Below are 17,906 nucleotides of genomic sequence, written 5' to 3' on the forward strand. Positions count from 1 at the left end.
ATGCGTTTCTGGAAGAAATTTTTGAGCTTTAGGGATTTCTCCGTCTAAGTTGAGGCAGGCAGCAAAACAATCCCTCCACAATCCTGAAGTCATGAATAACCTTTTCAATGAGCAGACATTCAGTTGAACAAATCTAGAGCGAAAGTAAATAGCCGATGTTCGCGGATGACATTGAATTTAAAAGAGAGAGTGACTCGACAACAACCTGACACATGAGGTCGAAGTATTTATCGAAGAAATTTGGTCTGGCTACAGTAATTCTCCCGGGAAATTTCGCGATTTCTGGACTATTTTCCATTTAGCGAGTGCAAATAGTGCATATTGGTTAGGCCCGAAGTGGGCTCGAGGCGTGCAGTCAAGGAGGTGAGTTAATCGAATATTCTCTCTTTTTCTGCCTCGGAATTTGCCAATCTAGAACTTACAGCTTAATTCAGACATTCTTAGCTTAAAGATATTTAGGTTTAAAGCAATCGGGTGGACAAAGCGGTTCTGTAGTAGGCAACGTTCAGTCACCACTTAAGGTCAATAGTAGGCTTAGTCGCTTAGTCGCATTGGGTGAAGGGGAAATTTTTTGTTAAGAACGGGTAACAGGATATTAAGAGTTACGTCAGCGGTACCACTCAAATGGACTTGGAAAGGATAGAATTTATGGCCCAGCAAAGTCTATTTCGCTACCCAATTGTCAAATGAATATTTCCAAATAGATCGAAGAAGAATGAAGATTGCAAGCCCGCAATTATTCTTTCCTCATGTGCACCTCTCGCCATCGTTGCGATACCAATTAAAAGCGATTAAACTGAATTTGACAACGGTTTCTTCATACTTCTTATCAATTACCGGTTCACATGACCATTAGGCTCATTTCCCAAGTCGAGGCTGCCAATTTCTCAAGAAACATCAAATATTATTGATAATTCCTTAATTGAGGGATACTGTAATAGTGAAATTATTAGAAATTCTGTTGAGAAGCGCGTATTGTTTAAACGTTAAAACATGGATAATGTCATGGCGATTGATTAGCAATTAAAATTAGTGATAAGCATTTTGCCTTTGATTAACCTTTAATAGTTCACTCTTACGAGCTAGTCTATGTTACATAATTGGAGCTTAACGAAATTCGGTTCTTTACTTGCACAAGAATTTTGAGAAAAATTAGTGGAAATTTCCACTGAAAAGAGTTACGTAAAGATTCGTCGTTAAGGGGGAAAACGTGTGTCGTAAGTTTATGGAACAAAGACGTTAAAATTCTCTAAAAAATGCTGCACAAAAAATTAACTGAGTCACTCTATGCGCCATTTCCCTTCCATTCACCGCGAACGCCTTGTCCACGTCTTTCCATTCTACCACATAATCATGGTAATTATGTCCTGTCTGTTACTGATTGATACAGCTTTTTATGCAATTTTCTATTATAATATAGTAATGTTTATCTAACTTTTAAGGTCAAGGCTGCCCCTATTTTTCAATTATAATCAACCGTGAAAGTATTATTCCTTTCCTTTCGGTGATTTTTGGCAAACTCATATCACCTGATACTTACTTTTTATTTGTCGCCACTTAATTGCTGCTTAAATTCAGCTATTAAGTGCTAATTAGCGCAATTTTTTCGCATAATTAATACAACAACAATTAACGCATTTTCAAATCTCAGCTCTTCGGGATGTTTGTCTTATCGATCAACTCCTATGAGTTATTCGACTACTTGGACCCATGGACTTTGTTAGTTGTATAATGTTCTATTATCGTTTTCCGTGTCGATATTTGAAGGCGCTACAGCTAATTGCAGGCCTGAGAAAATTAGCGCAGGAACTTAACTTCCCAACTTGTGCAATAATAATGTTTCATTAAATAATCGGCTAAATGTGAAACCGAATCTGGAAAGCTCAAATTTGCATAAAACCTTTATTAAATTTGTGTGTTATTTAGTGCGAATTTGAATAATTACTTGCCCTGCTTGGGCAAGTATTATTGTAATCGGAGGATTTTTGTTAATCAGGGTTTGAAGCAATTAATCACGCAACCCATGAGCAACCCACCAGGTCGATTTTCCAGCCGTTAGCTGAAAACCTTGATTTTTAGCATTTTTCAAATTTTGACCGCCAGTATCTCGGGAATCGATGAGGCAACTGCCCTATAAAATTAGCTTCAATAAATCACCTAACCGCTAATTTCTAGAACTCACAAACAAGTGCCCAATTAAGAGATCTTTAGCGACCACCCGAACCATGAATGCTGAAAGAACATAGGTGTTTGAAAATTCCAGCAATATAAAGTATATTTTGCTTGCGATGTGGGGATAAAATGGTTATTTCAAATAACTTAGTTTTGAAAAAATGCACTTTTTACGAAAAACTTGGAAAATCATTCACTGCTGCAAAAAAATATAATTTGGCAGTGGAGAAGTGGTAAACGCTAAGACCAAGAGTACAGTAATGCAAAGAATATGTATTGAAAATTCCTGTTTATACAAGGCGTTAATTAAGAACCTCTAATGCATAACTTGGACTCTAGAGTACCATTATTTTTCTCATTCTAAGGTAAAAAGACCATATAAGCGTAGCTTGGTGAAAAAATGCTGCGGGAAATGCGATCCTAGGAAAAAATCACCCTGCATATGCCAATCCACTGTATTAAAAAATTTTTGTCACGTCACAGAATGCAGGCTTTCCTCCCTGTATAAACTAAACGTGTCTAAGGAACGTCTGCTGTTTGTTCCTGCAAAGCGTTTTATAGATGTATATACTCCCCACCAATCCTACTAAGTGGTCAAATTTTTGGGCTCAGTAGTAATCCCTTTAACACAATATTTAGATTTGAGATCATCAAAAGATGGACTAGAAATCTTTAAAGTTGAAAGAACTAGACGGACGACCAAGATTGAGATACATTTGTCCATGTTCCACCGCATTTGACAATACCAGAAGTACCCACGCAGTTCCCATCATAACAGCAATAACTATTATGAAACCATTCTCCGCTGAATTGCACAAACCGCATCGACCCCCCAGTCGCCCCCATCATCCCCCCAACCATTCGGGTTGCAACCACACGACCTCGCCGGGTTTCGTTCGAGATCGCTCGTTTGTTTCTCGGCCTCCTTCGACCTACATACGTTCTTTGAAATAAGCTCTTTTACGTTCGACACGCCGCATTCACTAGTTAAGAGCCAGCACCGCATAGTGTAAGACGCCATATTGCTTTTTTTGTTTTTATCTTATCAGTAGAGCTTATCAGAGCCCCCTTTTACCCCCTCCATCCAGCCGTTTGGGTGATACTAGCCGCCCGCGTGGAAGAGTGCCTGCGACATTCGTTTGTTTTGGTTTGACAGTTGGTTGGTGCTCGTCGAGTGGTAACACGATCCGTTTTTTTGTTTCGTATTTTTTTTGTTTTTCGGTAAACTTATTTGGTGATCTTATTACAAAATAATATTTTTAGATAGATTTGGGTTAGGAGTTTTTTAATGGCCCAGTTTGGTGCTCATTCCCCTGTTTTTGCATTGTTGACGTTTTATATTTCCATATAACCCCTTTTGAATTGACAATTGATCCTAGAAATTAAAACGACAATCGTGACAGGAAAAATATTGCATTACGCGTTAGCACCTATGCTCAGTAGCTATATTTCTTATGGGGGCGAAGGTCGGTGCTCCATTTCACTTTACCAATTAATATTTTGTGATGAACTAAATGTTCTATTTAACACTTTAAATTGAACATTAAGCATTTCAGGTCTAAGTTCATTCGTTATCGAATCGAATTTTGAGTAGCAAAATTAGCATTTAAACTCGCAACATGCCGTATGAAATGTTTTTTTAATAGGCAGAAATAACCTCGGATCACTTTTACTTTCCGTGAAAACTGGTTTGCCACAATTTCATTAAGAAAGATATTCGAATACTTACCATTTTCGCAGGTGTTAAGCGTGGATGCTATAAGACTAGCAGGCGTATAGTTTCTATCGAAATATTCACTTTCACGTAAATGACGTTAATCTGACGTATGACATTGAAAATGACAAGACTGCCAAGGCATGCAATATTATCTTCAACTAACAGAACAAATATTTACCGACTTTTAAATAATTTATTCCACTTTTGAATTTATCAGTGGGTGTAATGGGGTAGGAGCCAAATCATCAATGTAAAGTCCATTTTAACTGTAGGCTAAGTTTCGTAGACACGTCGAAACAGAGCTAAAGTTATGTTTTTGGATTCTATTGAAATTAGCTTTTTTCATCAGATTGATGATTTTGGTGAATATTTTCATAAAATCTCAGAGACTAACTACAATTTGGCAATAGCTTCTACGACATACTGAAAGTCTCAGAACATGGTAACTTTTTCCCATTTAACCGATTTTGTAACTCTCATTGTTTCGAAGATCCCTCTTATTTGGATACCCCAATGAGATACCCTGTATAGGTTAAAGACATGTTTAATCAGCACTTTAAGACAGATAAGCTTACCGATTAGGGCGTAAATGAATTTATTTATTTTTATGTAATAATTAATAAACCGCCGTTAATTTAAATTAACCGGGGGTACATTTTACCAGACTGCAACTAATCCTAACGATGTTTCAATATTCCTAACTAAGACTGAATCACCAGTGACCCCATCAATATCCCGACAGAACAAAAGTCTAACTAACCCGAAATTTCCCGCTTTACCTGCAATTAACCTGAACTAACCTGATTCATATTTTGGTCGCACAAAACCCCAACTAACTCCAAGTAACATGAACGCTCTTAAACCGGTCTTTTTTTCATTCCAGAACAATGAAGCACCACCTCTGGTCAATCGCCCTCCTGGTTTGCTTGCTGGCCATACTGACCGGAACAGAATGCCGGACCTTGACCAAAAGATCTGCGGCCGTAGATTCTGGACCCGTAAGTACTCACGAGACAATGATCTTATTAGGCACCTTGTCCAATGAGCGTGACATCATCCTCCGAATTCTGATAACCATGACCCTAAATTGACTGGAGTTTCGTCGCATTTTAATTACCTTTAAGTAATGACGACGACGGTGCATATGTGTAAATTTCAATGGTTATCCCTGTAAGTTCATACGGAGATATGAGAGGGAAATATCGCGGGTATGCAGGTTGCACAAGCGAAAAGTCCGCTTGCAATCGAATTGATAATTATTAGATTGTTCTGGTTAGTGGAAAGTAATAGCCTTCGTCGACAAGAAAAAACGTCAAGTTTTGGCCTCCAATTCCAAGACAGTTTGAGCTGGAGTTGCAGGAAAACTGCAAGCAATTTATTCTAAATTTCACGCTCGTTAACTGGTTGTGTGTGCGGTCATTACACAGTGGTTCCGAAAATTACAAATGCTAACAAAGAAAGTAAAAGTGGTGAAGATTCTTGCATAATCAGTCACGTTTCGATGTCAGACATCGATAGATGCCACTGGCAAAATTTATTGTCTTAAACGTATGATCTTTATCGGTCTTCGTTATGTAAGCAGATGGAGATCTCGAGGCAATTTCCCCCGGTTTTGTTGCGTCTTTTACGCACAGATCGAAACTTTTCATATTTCACTTGAAGAGAAAGTGCGCAGCGTTCTCACCAATTAAATAATATTACATTAATACTGCAAGGCTGGCAATCTATAATGCAAATTTGCCCCGAGGCCGCACCAAACATACCATTAACATGCCTACCATTGCAGGAACCTAACCACCTAGAACACTATAAGGATAAGAAAAAGGTAGAAGTAGTTTTCGGAGTTAAGGATGCAATTTTAGGATTTGTGTTCGATGTAAGTACCCCGGATAATGTTCGTTCGCTCGCAATTTCTTTGATCGTCACTAGAAAATCAACAAATTTATCGACCAAAAAACCGACTGGATCGATCACCTGGACAAGCAAAACATCCTGAAGAACAAGGCCCATGGAATCGAACCGCCAAAAGACCCTGTCGTCTCCCTCTCCAGCATTCTCTCTGGAGCAATCGGTTCCAAGCTGGAAGCTGCTGCTCCCTTACTGAACATCGTGACAAGTAAACTGGGCAGCGGATCTGGGTCAGGGTCAAATCACGGAGGGTTCAATTTCGGGCAGCTTTTAGGCGGCCACAAATAGGCGCTTGCAAAAGTTGCCCAATGAGACCTTAACGTTCAAAAAAAGATTCCGTTGGGCCGTTAAATTAGACCTTTCTCTTTTTATGTGAATTTATGCAATGAAAGATCCTGAAATCTCCATATGAGGAGCGAATTTGTTTTCAAACCAGACCTCCTGGCCTAGATTTGTCTCATTAAAGATTACAACGATTCAGTAAGCTTAGTCGCTATCATACTCGTAATAAAAATAAGTTTTAAGATGGTTCTTGTGTATACAAATGGGAGTTATATTCTAGTCAAAACAATAGAATCTAAATTGAGCATTTCTTTATCTGCACTTACAGATAGATCGCTGTAATCTTTAGTTTAATTGCCATTATTTTCCTTTTGTGTAATTACCATTAGAATGCTTGTAAATAAAATAAGCGCAATTTTGTAGCTTATGTATATAGTTCTTTAATAAATATTTTTATACAGTACTTCCCCTTGTTTTCCTTGTCTATGCAGCGCAAATAAGCGAGACGAACGGGATTTCTTTGTCTCGAATGTCAATGGGAGGAGCAGCTTCAACTTAGAAACGTTCACATTGCAGATCATTCAGAGGAAGAACCGCCGGTTTGAACCGACGATTTTGACCTTAATTATTGAATCCCTTACTCCTTAAAGTACCTATAACCCCATGATGATCCTGTTTATTGAATATACAACAGGGCGTATGAGTACTTGAAGGCTAAAGCTATGCAGAGTCGTACTTTGAGACACATGGGAATGTTAATATACGGAATTAACTTTACTTGCTCGCCTCATGTTTACAAAAATGTGAGCTGTAAAATTTCCACTCCACTTTTCATTTTGCCACCATAAACTTGAATTAGTCCAGTCGAAAGGATAGCTCTGTTTCCACAGCAAAGAAAACCAATTCCGGGTTGTCGGAAGCAGTCAAAAATTTGTTCTAGAAGCACCAGTTAGTATGCTGCCGGTGCTAGAAACTTCTAATCAGCATGAGACCGTTTCGCTTGTCTAGATGAATCACAGAGTCCAAATTTCGTGCGCCTTTGTCGTCACCATGAAACCAGAGTAGTAGAGCTGCCCAGTTTTAAGTAATCTAGAAGCTCAAGAAGGTCACCAATTTTGTCCATTAGTCCCCGAAATAATAAAAACAATTGATGCCAATGCAGCACTAATTTTAATTTTACTTTTATTTCAGAAATCTAAACGATCTCCACTCTCCCCCTTTTACGGCTTCGCTTGGCAAACGACCCCCAACCCAAAAACACTAACAACCACCGAAGACATCGTCATGTTCACGCCTGGCAAACCGGTTTCATTAGAAGTGCCAGACGAGCTCTTCGGATCTTCTTTCACTTTAGTCACCAACCTATCCAACACTATTGGAGATTATATGGTGGTAAGTGATACGAATTTGGCGTATTTCGCTTCTGGCTGGACCTTTATTGAAATTGCAGAATTCCGCCATTAGAATGCAAAAGCTATTGGAGTCTATGCGGCCCTTCTTGCGGTTCGTTTTCGGAGCAAAAGGAGTTATCATTGAAGGACCAACGGACAAACCAATATTTTCCGACCCTAATGAAGCCAAAGATAGTGCCAGTTAACTCAATATCTATACGTCCATAGTTTAGTAGTGTGAAAGTGATATGTCTAGCAAATTGTACAGTATCAGTAGCACTATTCAATGTTGCCAAAGCTTTCACTCATATAAAATTTTTACCATATCATTAAACACTATATTTGACACTAAATAACAATAACACAATTGACAACGTTATATCTAAATTTGAAATGTTTTGCTTTTATGTAGAATTAAATTACATAATATTTACTTCCTGCTTAGCCAGTTAAAGCACCAGTAGGATGATATTGTTGGCGAGTTGGTTTGTTCCAGCAACATGTTGATCAAAGTCAATACGCTCACTGAAAAGCACAAAATGGCGCAAGAATTGAGGAAGGCGTGGAGGTACCCATTTTCAGACCATTTATTGAATAATCCAATGGACCTTTTCTGAAAATTGTCCAAGCAATAGTCAACCTTGGATCTAAATAACCACTGAATTAACCTCTCGTCTTTCTATTAAGCCTGTTTATTGTACCTAATGAGGAATGACAATCCTTTAAGTGGATGGAGACCACAATTGACTTGACTTGAGATGCAATGTCCATTACTCAGCTCAAAATCTGAGTCTGCGTCTTCTTTGGACACTTCAGGGCTTTCAACGGGCTCGTCTTTGGACGAGTCTTCACAGGAAAACTCTTTGATCTCGTTCAAACTACACAGAAATCACACTTCTTGTAAGACATCAATCGTTTGAATAAACAACTTGAACTAACTCTACTCTACTTTGTCTGCTCTTGTTCAATGAGGCTCGAACATTGAGATCGGACATCCTTCTGCTCAGTCTGAGGTTCTGATCAAGACTCAGATTAACCGAATCAGTGCTGGCTCTTCTCTTGCTTAACAGCGGCTTGTTTATGCTAGAGTTGGAAATTTTTGGTTCTGGGGAATCGATTGGTTCTTGTAAGACTCTTCTGGAAATGTAACGAATATTCTTTTTTAGTAATTCGAATGAAAAATTCTTTACTTGGTGTATTGCAGTTGTCGGCGAGCAGAATCGCGTTGCTGCTTCAATGCCTGGACATGGCTGACCATCAGTTGCACCGATTCAGTTAGTCTTTCTTCATATTGGACTGCTCCAAAGCGCTCTGCAGCCATCCACACCAAGGAGGCTGCATTACTTAATGTCTCCACCTATGATTGCATTTAAACTATTCACGTATTTAATTGATAAAATATCTCACTTGGGAATAAAAGTTGGATAAGAGATCAGCAGTTTCAACATCCGTACATAGGGGCTTTAACATGCCCAATTTATCCTTCAGTTTCTCCACTTCTAAGTTAAAATTGGTTTCCGTTTGGTCTCTGCTTCGCCTCTGTCTTTCGCATCTATCTTTGATGGTTGTAGCGTCTATGGTGAAGGCCAAGGCTAAGCTTGTAAATTTCTGTTCCAAAGACTCATCATTTAAGACTTCTCTGTAATGTACAAAGGAAAAGTGAACTAAAAAAAGAACTTTTGGGGCAATATTGTTGTATGTATGGAAAATCTCTCGAAGTAATATACGTATCTGCCAATAATAAAGAGCAATTCAAACTTTTATGAAGCTGTGTATTCACCATCTGATCAAGAAAAATCATCTTATTCATCTAAAATTAATAGAGGTAATTTTAGTATATACATATAAAAGTGGAAGCAAGATTTTGAATGAAATAATGCTAGAATTTGTCAATTGCAGATTTGCTCTATTAAATGAATGGTGATTTATGGTCTGATATGCTTAGATGCACATTCGGGCCGAGAGCGTTGAGGCCATAATTCCAATAAAATTTAGATAATACTCAATAGAGGGTAACACAAAAATTTTCATTCACTATTGTCAAGAAACTTTTATCAACATTTTGTTACATTTATCGACAAATTTTGTATACTAATTTAATACTTAAGGTTGTTAATTGGAAAAGTACCTGGAAGCATCACCGTACAGTCCCAGTTTCTCCAGAACTGCATTAGGTAGACTGGGAAATGCCACGATTGTCGCACTGCGAGCCTCTGCTGCCCCATCGGAATTGGACCTTCCTCGTTGGAAAGTTAACTAAAGTAAGAAAACAAAATGTTATAACTAATTCTACATTGGCTTATTATTTTAATCATTGAAACCAGATAGCCATAATTGCTTAGGACTGCAATTGCCGTTTATTACTTTAGGTCAATTATAATGGACCCTAGAAAATTTCTGATGGTTAATGGTCTAATTTAAGATTTGACTGCATGAATCGTTTTCCTATAGTTATAATCGAAATGTTACTTTCAATTAAGTCACCAACAATTTTAGAATGAAAATGATTGAGTGTGTTTTCACAAGGCTGCAATATTAGTTTATCTAGTGCTGTACGTGCTGATAAGTCAAATTGTGGGAATCTAAACGGGAAATTTGTTTTAATTGCCTTTATTGATGAGGATTCCAAATCAGTGCCTAAAATAATGTATCACAGATGTTTATTAAAATCCCTTTACTATTTGTTGTGGGTAAATATGATCAAAAATAAGCACCGTAATGCATATTTCTTTTCTTAAAAATTCTATTGTTTTTCACTTGACTCGCATTTAGCCAAGCAATTATAAGTGGAAAATTTTGAAAAAATTAAAATCTTCAAAAAAACTTACCAGGGACGTATTTAGAAAAAAAGTAGTTGACGATCGTTCTTTTTGAAATTCGAACAAGACCAGTAACGAGGGACCCCATGCTGAGCATCCTTATCTTGAACACACCGCAAAGCATTGACTAATAATAAGAACCAAAAATATCCTTTGCTTCGAATAATGTTTGTTTTTCTATCAAAAGTAAACTTTTAAAAATAGCTGATCCAGTCTTAAATGCCCCTCGTGTTCACATTTTATCTATTTATTTTCCATAAAATATACATTTATAACTTATTTACGATCTTCGTGCTCTTCTAAGCCAAAAAAACTCTATTCAATGTCTGTTTTAATTATCGTTTTCTGAATCTTACTGAAACAATAAACAAATGACTTTGTGAAAGTAAATTTAAATTTTCAAGGTAGAACTCGTATTCAAGGAAGAAATAAATTACTTAGAGAGACACACATTCTAAGGAAATTAGCATGGCTGCAAGAGAAACATAAAGATGATAACAATTTGACTGCCCACGATTCTGAATTAAACTGCGTTACCTTGAAAAATGGTCTGTTGTTGCTGATCAAATAATGCACCCAGAAAAAGGAGGCAAAAGGGACGTCTTACCGTGTAATAAAAATAAAAGAGAAAAAGTGATGTTTTAAACGCATAAAACTGTTGGCTTGATAGCTAAATTATTCTGGATCTGAAAACACCATGGACTTCGTGTTAATCGAGCCTTAATGTGTTCGTCCTTGGGTTGCAAATATGTTATCAGCACTTAGACTCATTAGTACTTTAAAGACATCTGCGATTTGGATCAGAGTTTTTTTTTTACTTTACTTTAAAAGAGTCCTCCAAGTTGCAGTCTTTGCTAAATAGACACCGTTCACTAAAGGGACGATATTTCAAAAACGGTGACAGCAGGCAAGTTAAATAAGAAGAAAATCTGTATCTGTGATTCTTTCGATTACACTAAAATCAGTACAAAAGATAAAACTAAAATAGGCCTCTTAACACCGAAATAAAACCGACACGCATAATAGTCTTATCGTTAGTACTTATTGATTACAAAGTTCTGCTGGGGCATCAAAACACACACAGAACACTTTAGCCTAATAAGGCACATAACTGTTATTACAGATTTCACTTGACTCTTGCTCCTAATAACCAGATACATCAGATCCCCCAGACTGCACAATAACAAAGTGCCTCTAAGAATAAAACTTACGCTCTCACTTTTACTTCTCTCTTCGACCCCATATAAATTCTGCAAGGACCGTTGCTTCTCCACCTTACTGATCACCTCATTTCGACTTTCCATCACCTGCCCATGATCAGACTCACTTACTTTGAGCTCTGATATATTGATATAATTGGTTTCGATTTTGGCATCAGCTGATGACCACACGTCCGACATTGCTCAATCGCAACTGAAGCTCAAAAGTTGTAAACTATAGCATTTTGAAACGATATGCAATGCGCCAGTTTTGGTACTGATAGTCGACGATATACCACGATAAAATAAGAAATTATTTTTTTATTAGAACTTCTTCGTGTGAAGTAAGGTGTACGTGTGAGTTGGTGGCTCGTGTAGATCCACAGTTCGCCTTTAGATGCATTAGAACTTCGAGATCCCAGCATGTGTGGAAATAGCTTTAATGCAAATTTAACGTTATCGTGCTGGTGCCCAAATAGATCCCTAATTGTTAATTAGCAATTTTGTATTAGTATAAACATGATATTCACACAGACTTCATTGTTTTATAGACATGTTTGGGGCAAAATAATATGGCGATATATTATTTTGTAAGTTGCTTGTAAAATTTATTATGGCAGTCATTAATAATAACAACTGAAATGTTTTGTTGCCATTGTATTAACCCAAATATCAATATACGCTTATTGTTCTAAGTCGAAATGTGAGAAAACCATAACTTGAAAACTTTCATGAGTGACCGAATTAGTTATTCTACTAATGGTCATCAAGGGTATTATTTTTAGTTTATTTCTCCCCTCGATGGGAAAGAATTTGTACGCAGTATTTCTGATTACATAGCATGGCTAGTATCTCCACCGGCTTCACGGGTCTCATTAAAATAAGCACATCGAAGCTTCTAATAGATGCAAAAACATACATATACATGTATACAACAGATTTATTACTGACGTTTTGGCAATTGAAAGGAAAAAAATACACATAGCAGCTACTTCCGTATATGCAGAAATTTTATTATCGGTTTAAACTTAACTTACTTTAATGCAGGAGTTTATTCAATTTTATATCTAAGAAATTTAACAGAATAGTAATAAATCAGAAATAATAGTCACATTTGAAGTCGCGTTAATATCCCAAATTAATTAATTCTATTCACGTTTTTGTCATTTTGTTTTATGCGAAGTCACGGAGTTTCCATGAGGAATCTCAGTTATGTTATGAGTAAAAAATGGCGGGTTAAATAAATTATAAGCAAAATAAATAACGAGTGCTAAAACTACCATCAATACAAATCCGCTAAATATACAGGGTGATTGGTTGCATTTCGTTCTATACTTATCTCATCAACCAATGACTTTGCTAAAACATTAGGCATATTAAAAACCCCATCCTGCAATAACCTTAGATTACATACTATAACTCTTCTATTTAATATTTCTTGATAGTTAACAACCGATAAGATACAAATAGGGAGAAATGTAACCAGTCATGCTGTATTTGCAATAGAGTAAACAAACGTGCCTACTTAGATTTAGAACTACTAAATTTGTTCAGTATTATATACGAAATATTAGGATTAAGATATTACCTAGATTATTGAATTACAAAGTAAGACTTTGCCAGTGTTTGATATAAGGGAGAGAGGAGTATTGGCAATGCTATAAATCATCTTATTAATAATTTAAATTGACTTATTAAATAAATTATTACAATGAACACATTATCTTGCTTCCACCATTCAATGCCACCATTCAATGTACTTAAACCAGCCAGAATTTCAGTCTTCTTAGTACTTTATGTCATTGCCGATGTTTTATTTAAATATAAGATTAGGAATATCAATATAATTGTCAACTTAAACGTACAAAATTAGTTACCAATAAGAAATTTTCATTATTTCGAATGGTTCCTAAGGCCGCCGTTTTGTTCCCTTATTCGACAAATTGAAATCGTACTTAAAAAGACTCCACAAAGCTAGCTGGAAACAGTCCAGTTTTCCCAGTGCGTTGTTGAGTGCCCTTATACCAACCATCCTCCCTTTTTTTATGAACATAGATGATATCATTCAACTGCAAATTAATGTTATAAATCGATAACAGTTACAATACTATATTCAATGACCAAACCTGTAGTTCCAATTCGTACTCGCTATTTGGGGGATAAGGCGTAATGCACCTAAATCTTTCACGAACAGTCTGAGTAGCTGTTTTACTGGATTTCACTGCAGTTGCGTCTAAGGAATGTGACTTGCGGTGTCTATGCACATCGGGGCTGGATTCGGAACTGCCTCCTTGGCAGGGGGTTTCCGTTGATCTACCACAAAATTCTGTGTGACTGTTTGAGCCTATACAACTTTGAAAATTAAATATGCAAAATAAGGAAGGAAAAACTAAGCCCACAGTCCCTGCTCACAGCTAACTACCAGGCAATAAAGGCCTAAAGACACACCTGGAACCATGATTCAAGATCGAAGGCCTCTCTTTGTGCTTCACCCGGTGCGAAGACGAACCGAAGAGTCGGTGGTGTTCTGCGGGTGCCTGGATCTGTAACAGCTGACTGGGGCAGGAACCTGATCTACAGGGGGAGGGGGTAAAATACACACACGAAGCTATGTTTATCCAAAGTGGGGAAATCATCTAAAACAGATATTTACCTGACGTGCACTGGTTGAACGGGAGCAGCCAAGTTAGACAAGGTTGAATCTTCAAAAACTGGATTGTCCATGGAATATGAAGAGGCAGGTGGCGATTTGGAGCGCTTCATGCTTGTCAATCGACGCATCAGCCCTACGGTGCCTTTGTCCTTACGATCTTTAGTCTGTTAGATAGAATAATCACTCAACAAAACCTTAGAAAAGCCACGCAAAAAGATCTTGCGAGTAATAGCACATCCACAAACCACGTTAGACAGAAACACAAGCAAACAAACCTTAACGTCACTCTTAGCGGGATTGTTAGTTCGAGCTGGTGATTCCACGTGCCACACCCCAGAGGGGGGAACCGTCGACCTGGGTGGGAGCTCAGGAGGAGCTGAGTCCGCAACAGTCGAGCGATTCCTCGTGCCTCTGGCAAAACTTACGGGCAATTTAGAGTCAACTGGCAGATTCAATTGAGTTCCTGGAACACCTCTAGCTTGAGTCACATAATTCCCAGGAAAAACTCCGCATTTCTGGGTGCGATTTGAGGTGCCTTTGTACCAACCATCTTGACATCTACATTATTATTATTTAATAAAATGACACACAAATAGAAGTTACAAAAGCTTACATTTCAGAAACCATATAAATTCCGCCCTTCTTCAACTCCAATTCGTCAGGTTTTTGGGGTTTGTAGGGATATAAAGCCATGAAGGCGGCGGGGAGAGGCAGATCTGAGGCCGTCGTTAATCGTTTGCTTCTATCTGAACTAGCAGAGGTGGAGACAGCGGAAGATTGTTGGACAATTTCAGCGGAGTGTCTCTGGACATTGCCGCTAATGAAAATAATTAAACTGTGCTGATAAATATAATTAGTTAAATGGCTATGTTTTCTTAAAGAGCAACTGAATCGATTTTTTTTACGAATAATCAAATAGTTTGGCGACCTGCCACTCTGACCACCTATTCAACACCATGGGGACTTTACCCCAAGTTAAAGCACGTCTTTAAAGCATTGAGAAGGTATTTTATACCTAATATGATGAGGCACATTCATGTTAGTGAGACTGTGACGCTTCTCTTTGCCGTGATGATGATGGTGATGATGTTGCGATCTTCCTTCAGCTGAGGCGCGATTGTGAGCTGTCTGAACGATGGGAAATTGTTGTTGCACGATGATGGAGGCACCTTTCGTTGGTTCGGGCTTACGACTAACAAACACCAAACATGAAAGCTTAAGCACACACTCAATCCTCAAACATCACGATCACCAAAAAATTTGTATTGGTTTTCACTTACCCACTATTATGTGGGGATACCACAGTTCGAGTGGGTGGGCTGGCTGGAGAAGATGGGGCAGTACTGGAACTTGAAGACGTATTACTTGAAGAAACGTTGGGAGTGGTGCTAGAACTGCTTGAAGTCAAATTGCAGCCCGAATCGGAGACCTGATGAATGACTGATGGTTGTTTCAAATCCAAATGCAATTATGACTATTACCTGTACATTTTGAGCAACTGATGTTACTGAAGTGGTATGGTCAGTGGGAATAAGTGGTGTAGTATCTTCAGAAGTGGGAGTTGGAGGAGCTACTTTAGATGGTCCTGGTTGAGCGCTGGTTATAAGAGTGAATAAAGATAATTTGAAGCATTAAATAAACGTTAACTAACTTGGTAGACAGCTTCATTAGAGACCGTGCCAGACTATTCATTTCCACAAATGCCAGAGGAAATATCCCAATTCGGCCATCTAACCTGCCTTCAGCCCAATTCTCATCCACTCTTCTAATGACATGAATAACGTCTCCTTTATTGAAAACAAGGCAACCTTCCTCATCGTCATTATTCATGCGAAAATCGTATAAAGCCTTGCACTGGGGCATCAGACTCGGAACGGGTGTCACAATTTGAACGTAACTCAATGGGAAAACGCCCTGTTTGCCCCCACATTCGCCCCGATACCAATGGGCATCTATTTTCCTTCTCAGAATTATTATGTCGCCCTTCTTAAAGGGCAAATCCCTATATAATATATTGACAATTAACAAAGAATATTTTATATGGAATTTTGATTCTAACCCAGGTTCCTTTGGAAGATAATCATATAATGCCTTTGCATATGGTTGATGTGGAATGACATTTCCAGTACTGTGCTTATTGTTGCTTCTATCAACATGTTGCTGCTGCTGGTTGTGGTGGGCAGATGGTTGTTGAACCACTCCTGAAAATAATAAAGGAGTTTTTATTATTTGAAATTCAAGGGAGTTTTGAAAGGACCTACCTGGATGATGTGAAGATTGTTTATGAGATTTTTGAGACCGCTTTGGTGGCACTGCAACTGCAGAATTCTTCATTCCCTCTAGAATTCTCATAAGTAGGACGTTGGGAGGAAGATCCTCAATTTTTCCATTGACTGTTAATGAAATTTCAATATCATTTCAAAAACAATAACTTTTTTCACAACTTACCTAATACTCTACATTCTGGACATCTCAGTTCTTTGTGTTTTTGTAAAATTTCCTGCAAACACTTCCTGCAAAATGTATGTTGACATGGCAATACTTTGCTAGAGGTATCCAGCCGCTCCAAGCAAACTGAGCACTCCAACAAATCATTGAGGGTCCCTTCATCCATTTTAGCACACACAAAGTTGTATTTTCAATCTAAATAAGATATCATATATGAATGCACGTTGAGGAGTGAATTACTGATACCAACATTTGATAGACAAAATAGAAGTAATGGAGAATTGATTGATAAGATAAATTTGAGTCACAATAAGAAGCAAAGTTGTACTCTGAGTGGTTTAGTGCTGATTTATGATGTAAGCTGTGTAAGAATACTAGTTAACGATTTCAGTAGTTGGCTTATGGTTTCATATTTTTCTTTAATGATAACCAGACCAGGTACTGAGTTAGTTGAATTTATTACATTACCAAAGATAAAGTATTTAACAAAATTTACATATTGGCAGTTGTGGAATCATATGGCTTTGTTGACTCAATATATTATGCAGAAGGGTATTAGGAATATTGAAAATACAAGCAGAGAAGGAAATAAATATAGCTCATAATATGGTGCATTAATAATCAGATAAAAATGGACAACCCCTATATACATATTTGTACAAATATTCACCTGTACAATGTAAATATAGCCCTGAATCAGAAACTACAAAGTCAATCACCCTCTGCAGGTCACAAACGTTGTATTTCAAATATACCTTTGTCAGCTGAACGCTACTTAGGGAACAAAGTAAAACTGAAAGCTTTGCTAGAAATGCGTTAATTAATTAGCATTTCTCAACCCGATTAACTGCATAAAGACTTCCGGCCGTATATAGCAGAAGTAGAAGGAAAGGAATTGGAATTCGTCATGCCTACCTCTACGTTGGGCGCGGTGCCAGCACTTCTTTTCTAGAAACTCGTCTAAAATCGCAGTTTTCCACGTTTCGTGAAAATTCCCGACACTGCTGTTAGTTCGTGCTTTCGAATTCACCAAGTTTTATCCATAATTTAAGATCAAAATGCAGATATTATGCAAATTTCAATCTAACAACCATAATACAAATTCCTGGATTGCCTCTTGTCACTTAAGTAACGTTCAATCAGTTCATCCGTAAGAAATAGCACACTTTTGACGATGACACTGACATGTGTTTGAAGGTGACATTAGATTAGAAAATATAATAGCGACTCTTTAACTTATAATCATTAATCTCTTCTTCTAAGAACTTATAATAGAAAGAGGCAGAACATAATCGCTCACTTGCCTTCAATGCAACG

The 17,906-nt window shown here is 37.6% G+C and overlaps 3 protein-coding genes across 12 annotated transcripts; 1 reads left to right on the forward strand and 2 right to left on the reverse strand.

Annotated features, from left to right (window-relative positions):
• Positions 1-3,036: 3,036 nt before the first annotated feature.
• Positions 3,037-7,676, forward strand: LOC136416012 (uncharacterized). Of its 5 annotated transcripts, none has more exons than XM_066400968.1 (4): positions 3,037-3,181; positions 4,773-4,887; positions 7,271-7,471; positions 7,530-7,676. In XM_066400968.1, the coding sequence occupies exons 2-4, from the start codon at positions 4,777-4,779 to the stop codon at positions 7,674-7,676; spliced, it is 459 nt and encodes a 152-aa protein (XP_066257065.1). In that variant the 5' UTR covers positions 3,037-3,181; positions 4,773-4,776. The 5 variants fall into 5 exon arrangements, with proteins under 5 accessions (XP_066257065.1, XP_066257061.1, XP_066257064.1 ...); XM_066400964.1 differs by lacking the exons at positions 7,271-7,471; positions 7,530-7,676 and adding exons at positions 5,676-5,765; positions 5,819-6,542 and having other exon boundaries at positions 3,055-3,181; XM_066400967.1 differs by lacking the exon at positions 3,037-3,181 and adding an exon at positions 3,188-3,393.
• Positions 7,677-7,810: 134 nt separating this feature from the next.
• On the reverse strand, positions 7,811-11,810 carry LOC136416011 (inositol 1,4,5-triphosphate receptor associated 2-like). The gene is made up of 7 exons (XM_066400962.1): positions 11,501-11,810; positions 9,599-9,726; positions 8,878-9,109; positions 8,661-8,827; positions 8,410-8,607; positions 8,172-8,348; positions 7,811-8,117 (listed from the first exon to the last, which is right to left on the reverse strand). The coding sequence occupies exons 1-7, from the start codon at positions 11,687-11,689 to the stop codon at positions 7,901-7,903; spliced, it is 1,308 nt and encodes a 435-aa protein (XP_066257059.1). The 5' UTR covers positions 11,690-11,810; the 3' UTR covers positions 7,811-7,900.
• Positions 11,811-12,480: 670 nt separating this feature from the next.
• POSH (Plenty of SH3s) lies at positions 12,481-17,747 on the reverse strand. 6 transcript variants are annotated; one of them, XM_066401319.1, is made up of 14 exons: positions 17,505-17,747; positions 16,590-16,784; positions 16,403-16,534; positions 16,201-16,342; positions 15,793-16,143; positions 15,629-15,737; positions 15,422-15,570; positions 15,157-15,333; positions 14,755-14,958; positions 14,417-14,699; positions 14,142-14,305; positions 13,937-14,062; positions 13,615-13,801; positions 12,481-13,557 (listed from the first exon to the last, which is right to left on the reverse strand). In XM_066401319.1, the coding sequence occupies exons 2-14, from the start codon at positions 16,753-16,755 to the stop codon at positions 13,444-13,446; spliced, it is 2,304 nt and encodes a 767-aa protein (XP_066257416.1). In that variant the 5' UTR covers positions 16,756-16,784; positions 17,505-17,747; the 3' UTR covers positions 12,481-13,443. The 6 variants fall into 6 exon arrangements, with proteins under 6 accessions (XP_066257416.1, XP_066257415.1, XP_066257418.1 ...); XM_066401318.1 differs by having other exon boundaries at positions 15,623-15,737; XM_066401321.1 differs by having other exon boundaries at positions 14,567-14,699; positions 15,623-15,737; positions 16,201-16,534.
• Positions 17,748-17,906: the final 159 nt, after the last annotated feature.

The sequence above is a fragment of the Euwallacea similis genome, chromosome 22 (assembly GCF_039881205.1).
Source record: "Euwallacea similis isolate ESF13 chromosome 22, ESF131.1, whole genome shotgun sequence".
Taxonomy (NCBI): domain Eukaryota; kingdom Metazoa; phylum Arthropoda; class Insecta; order Coleoptera; family Curculionidae; genus Euwallacea; species Euwallacea similis.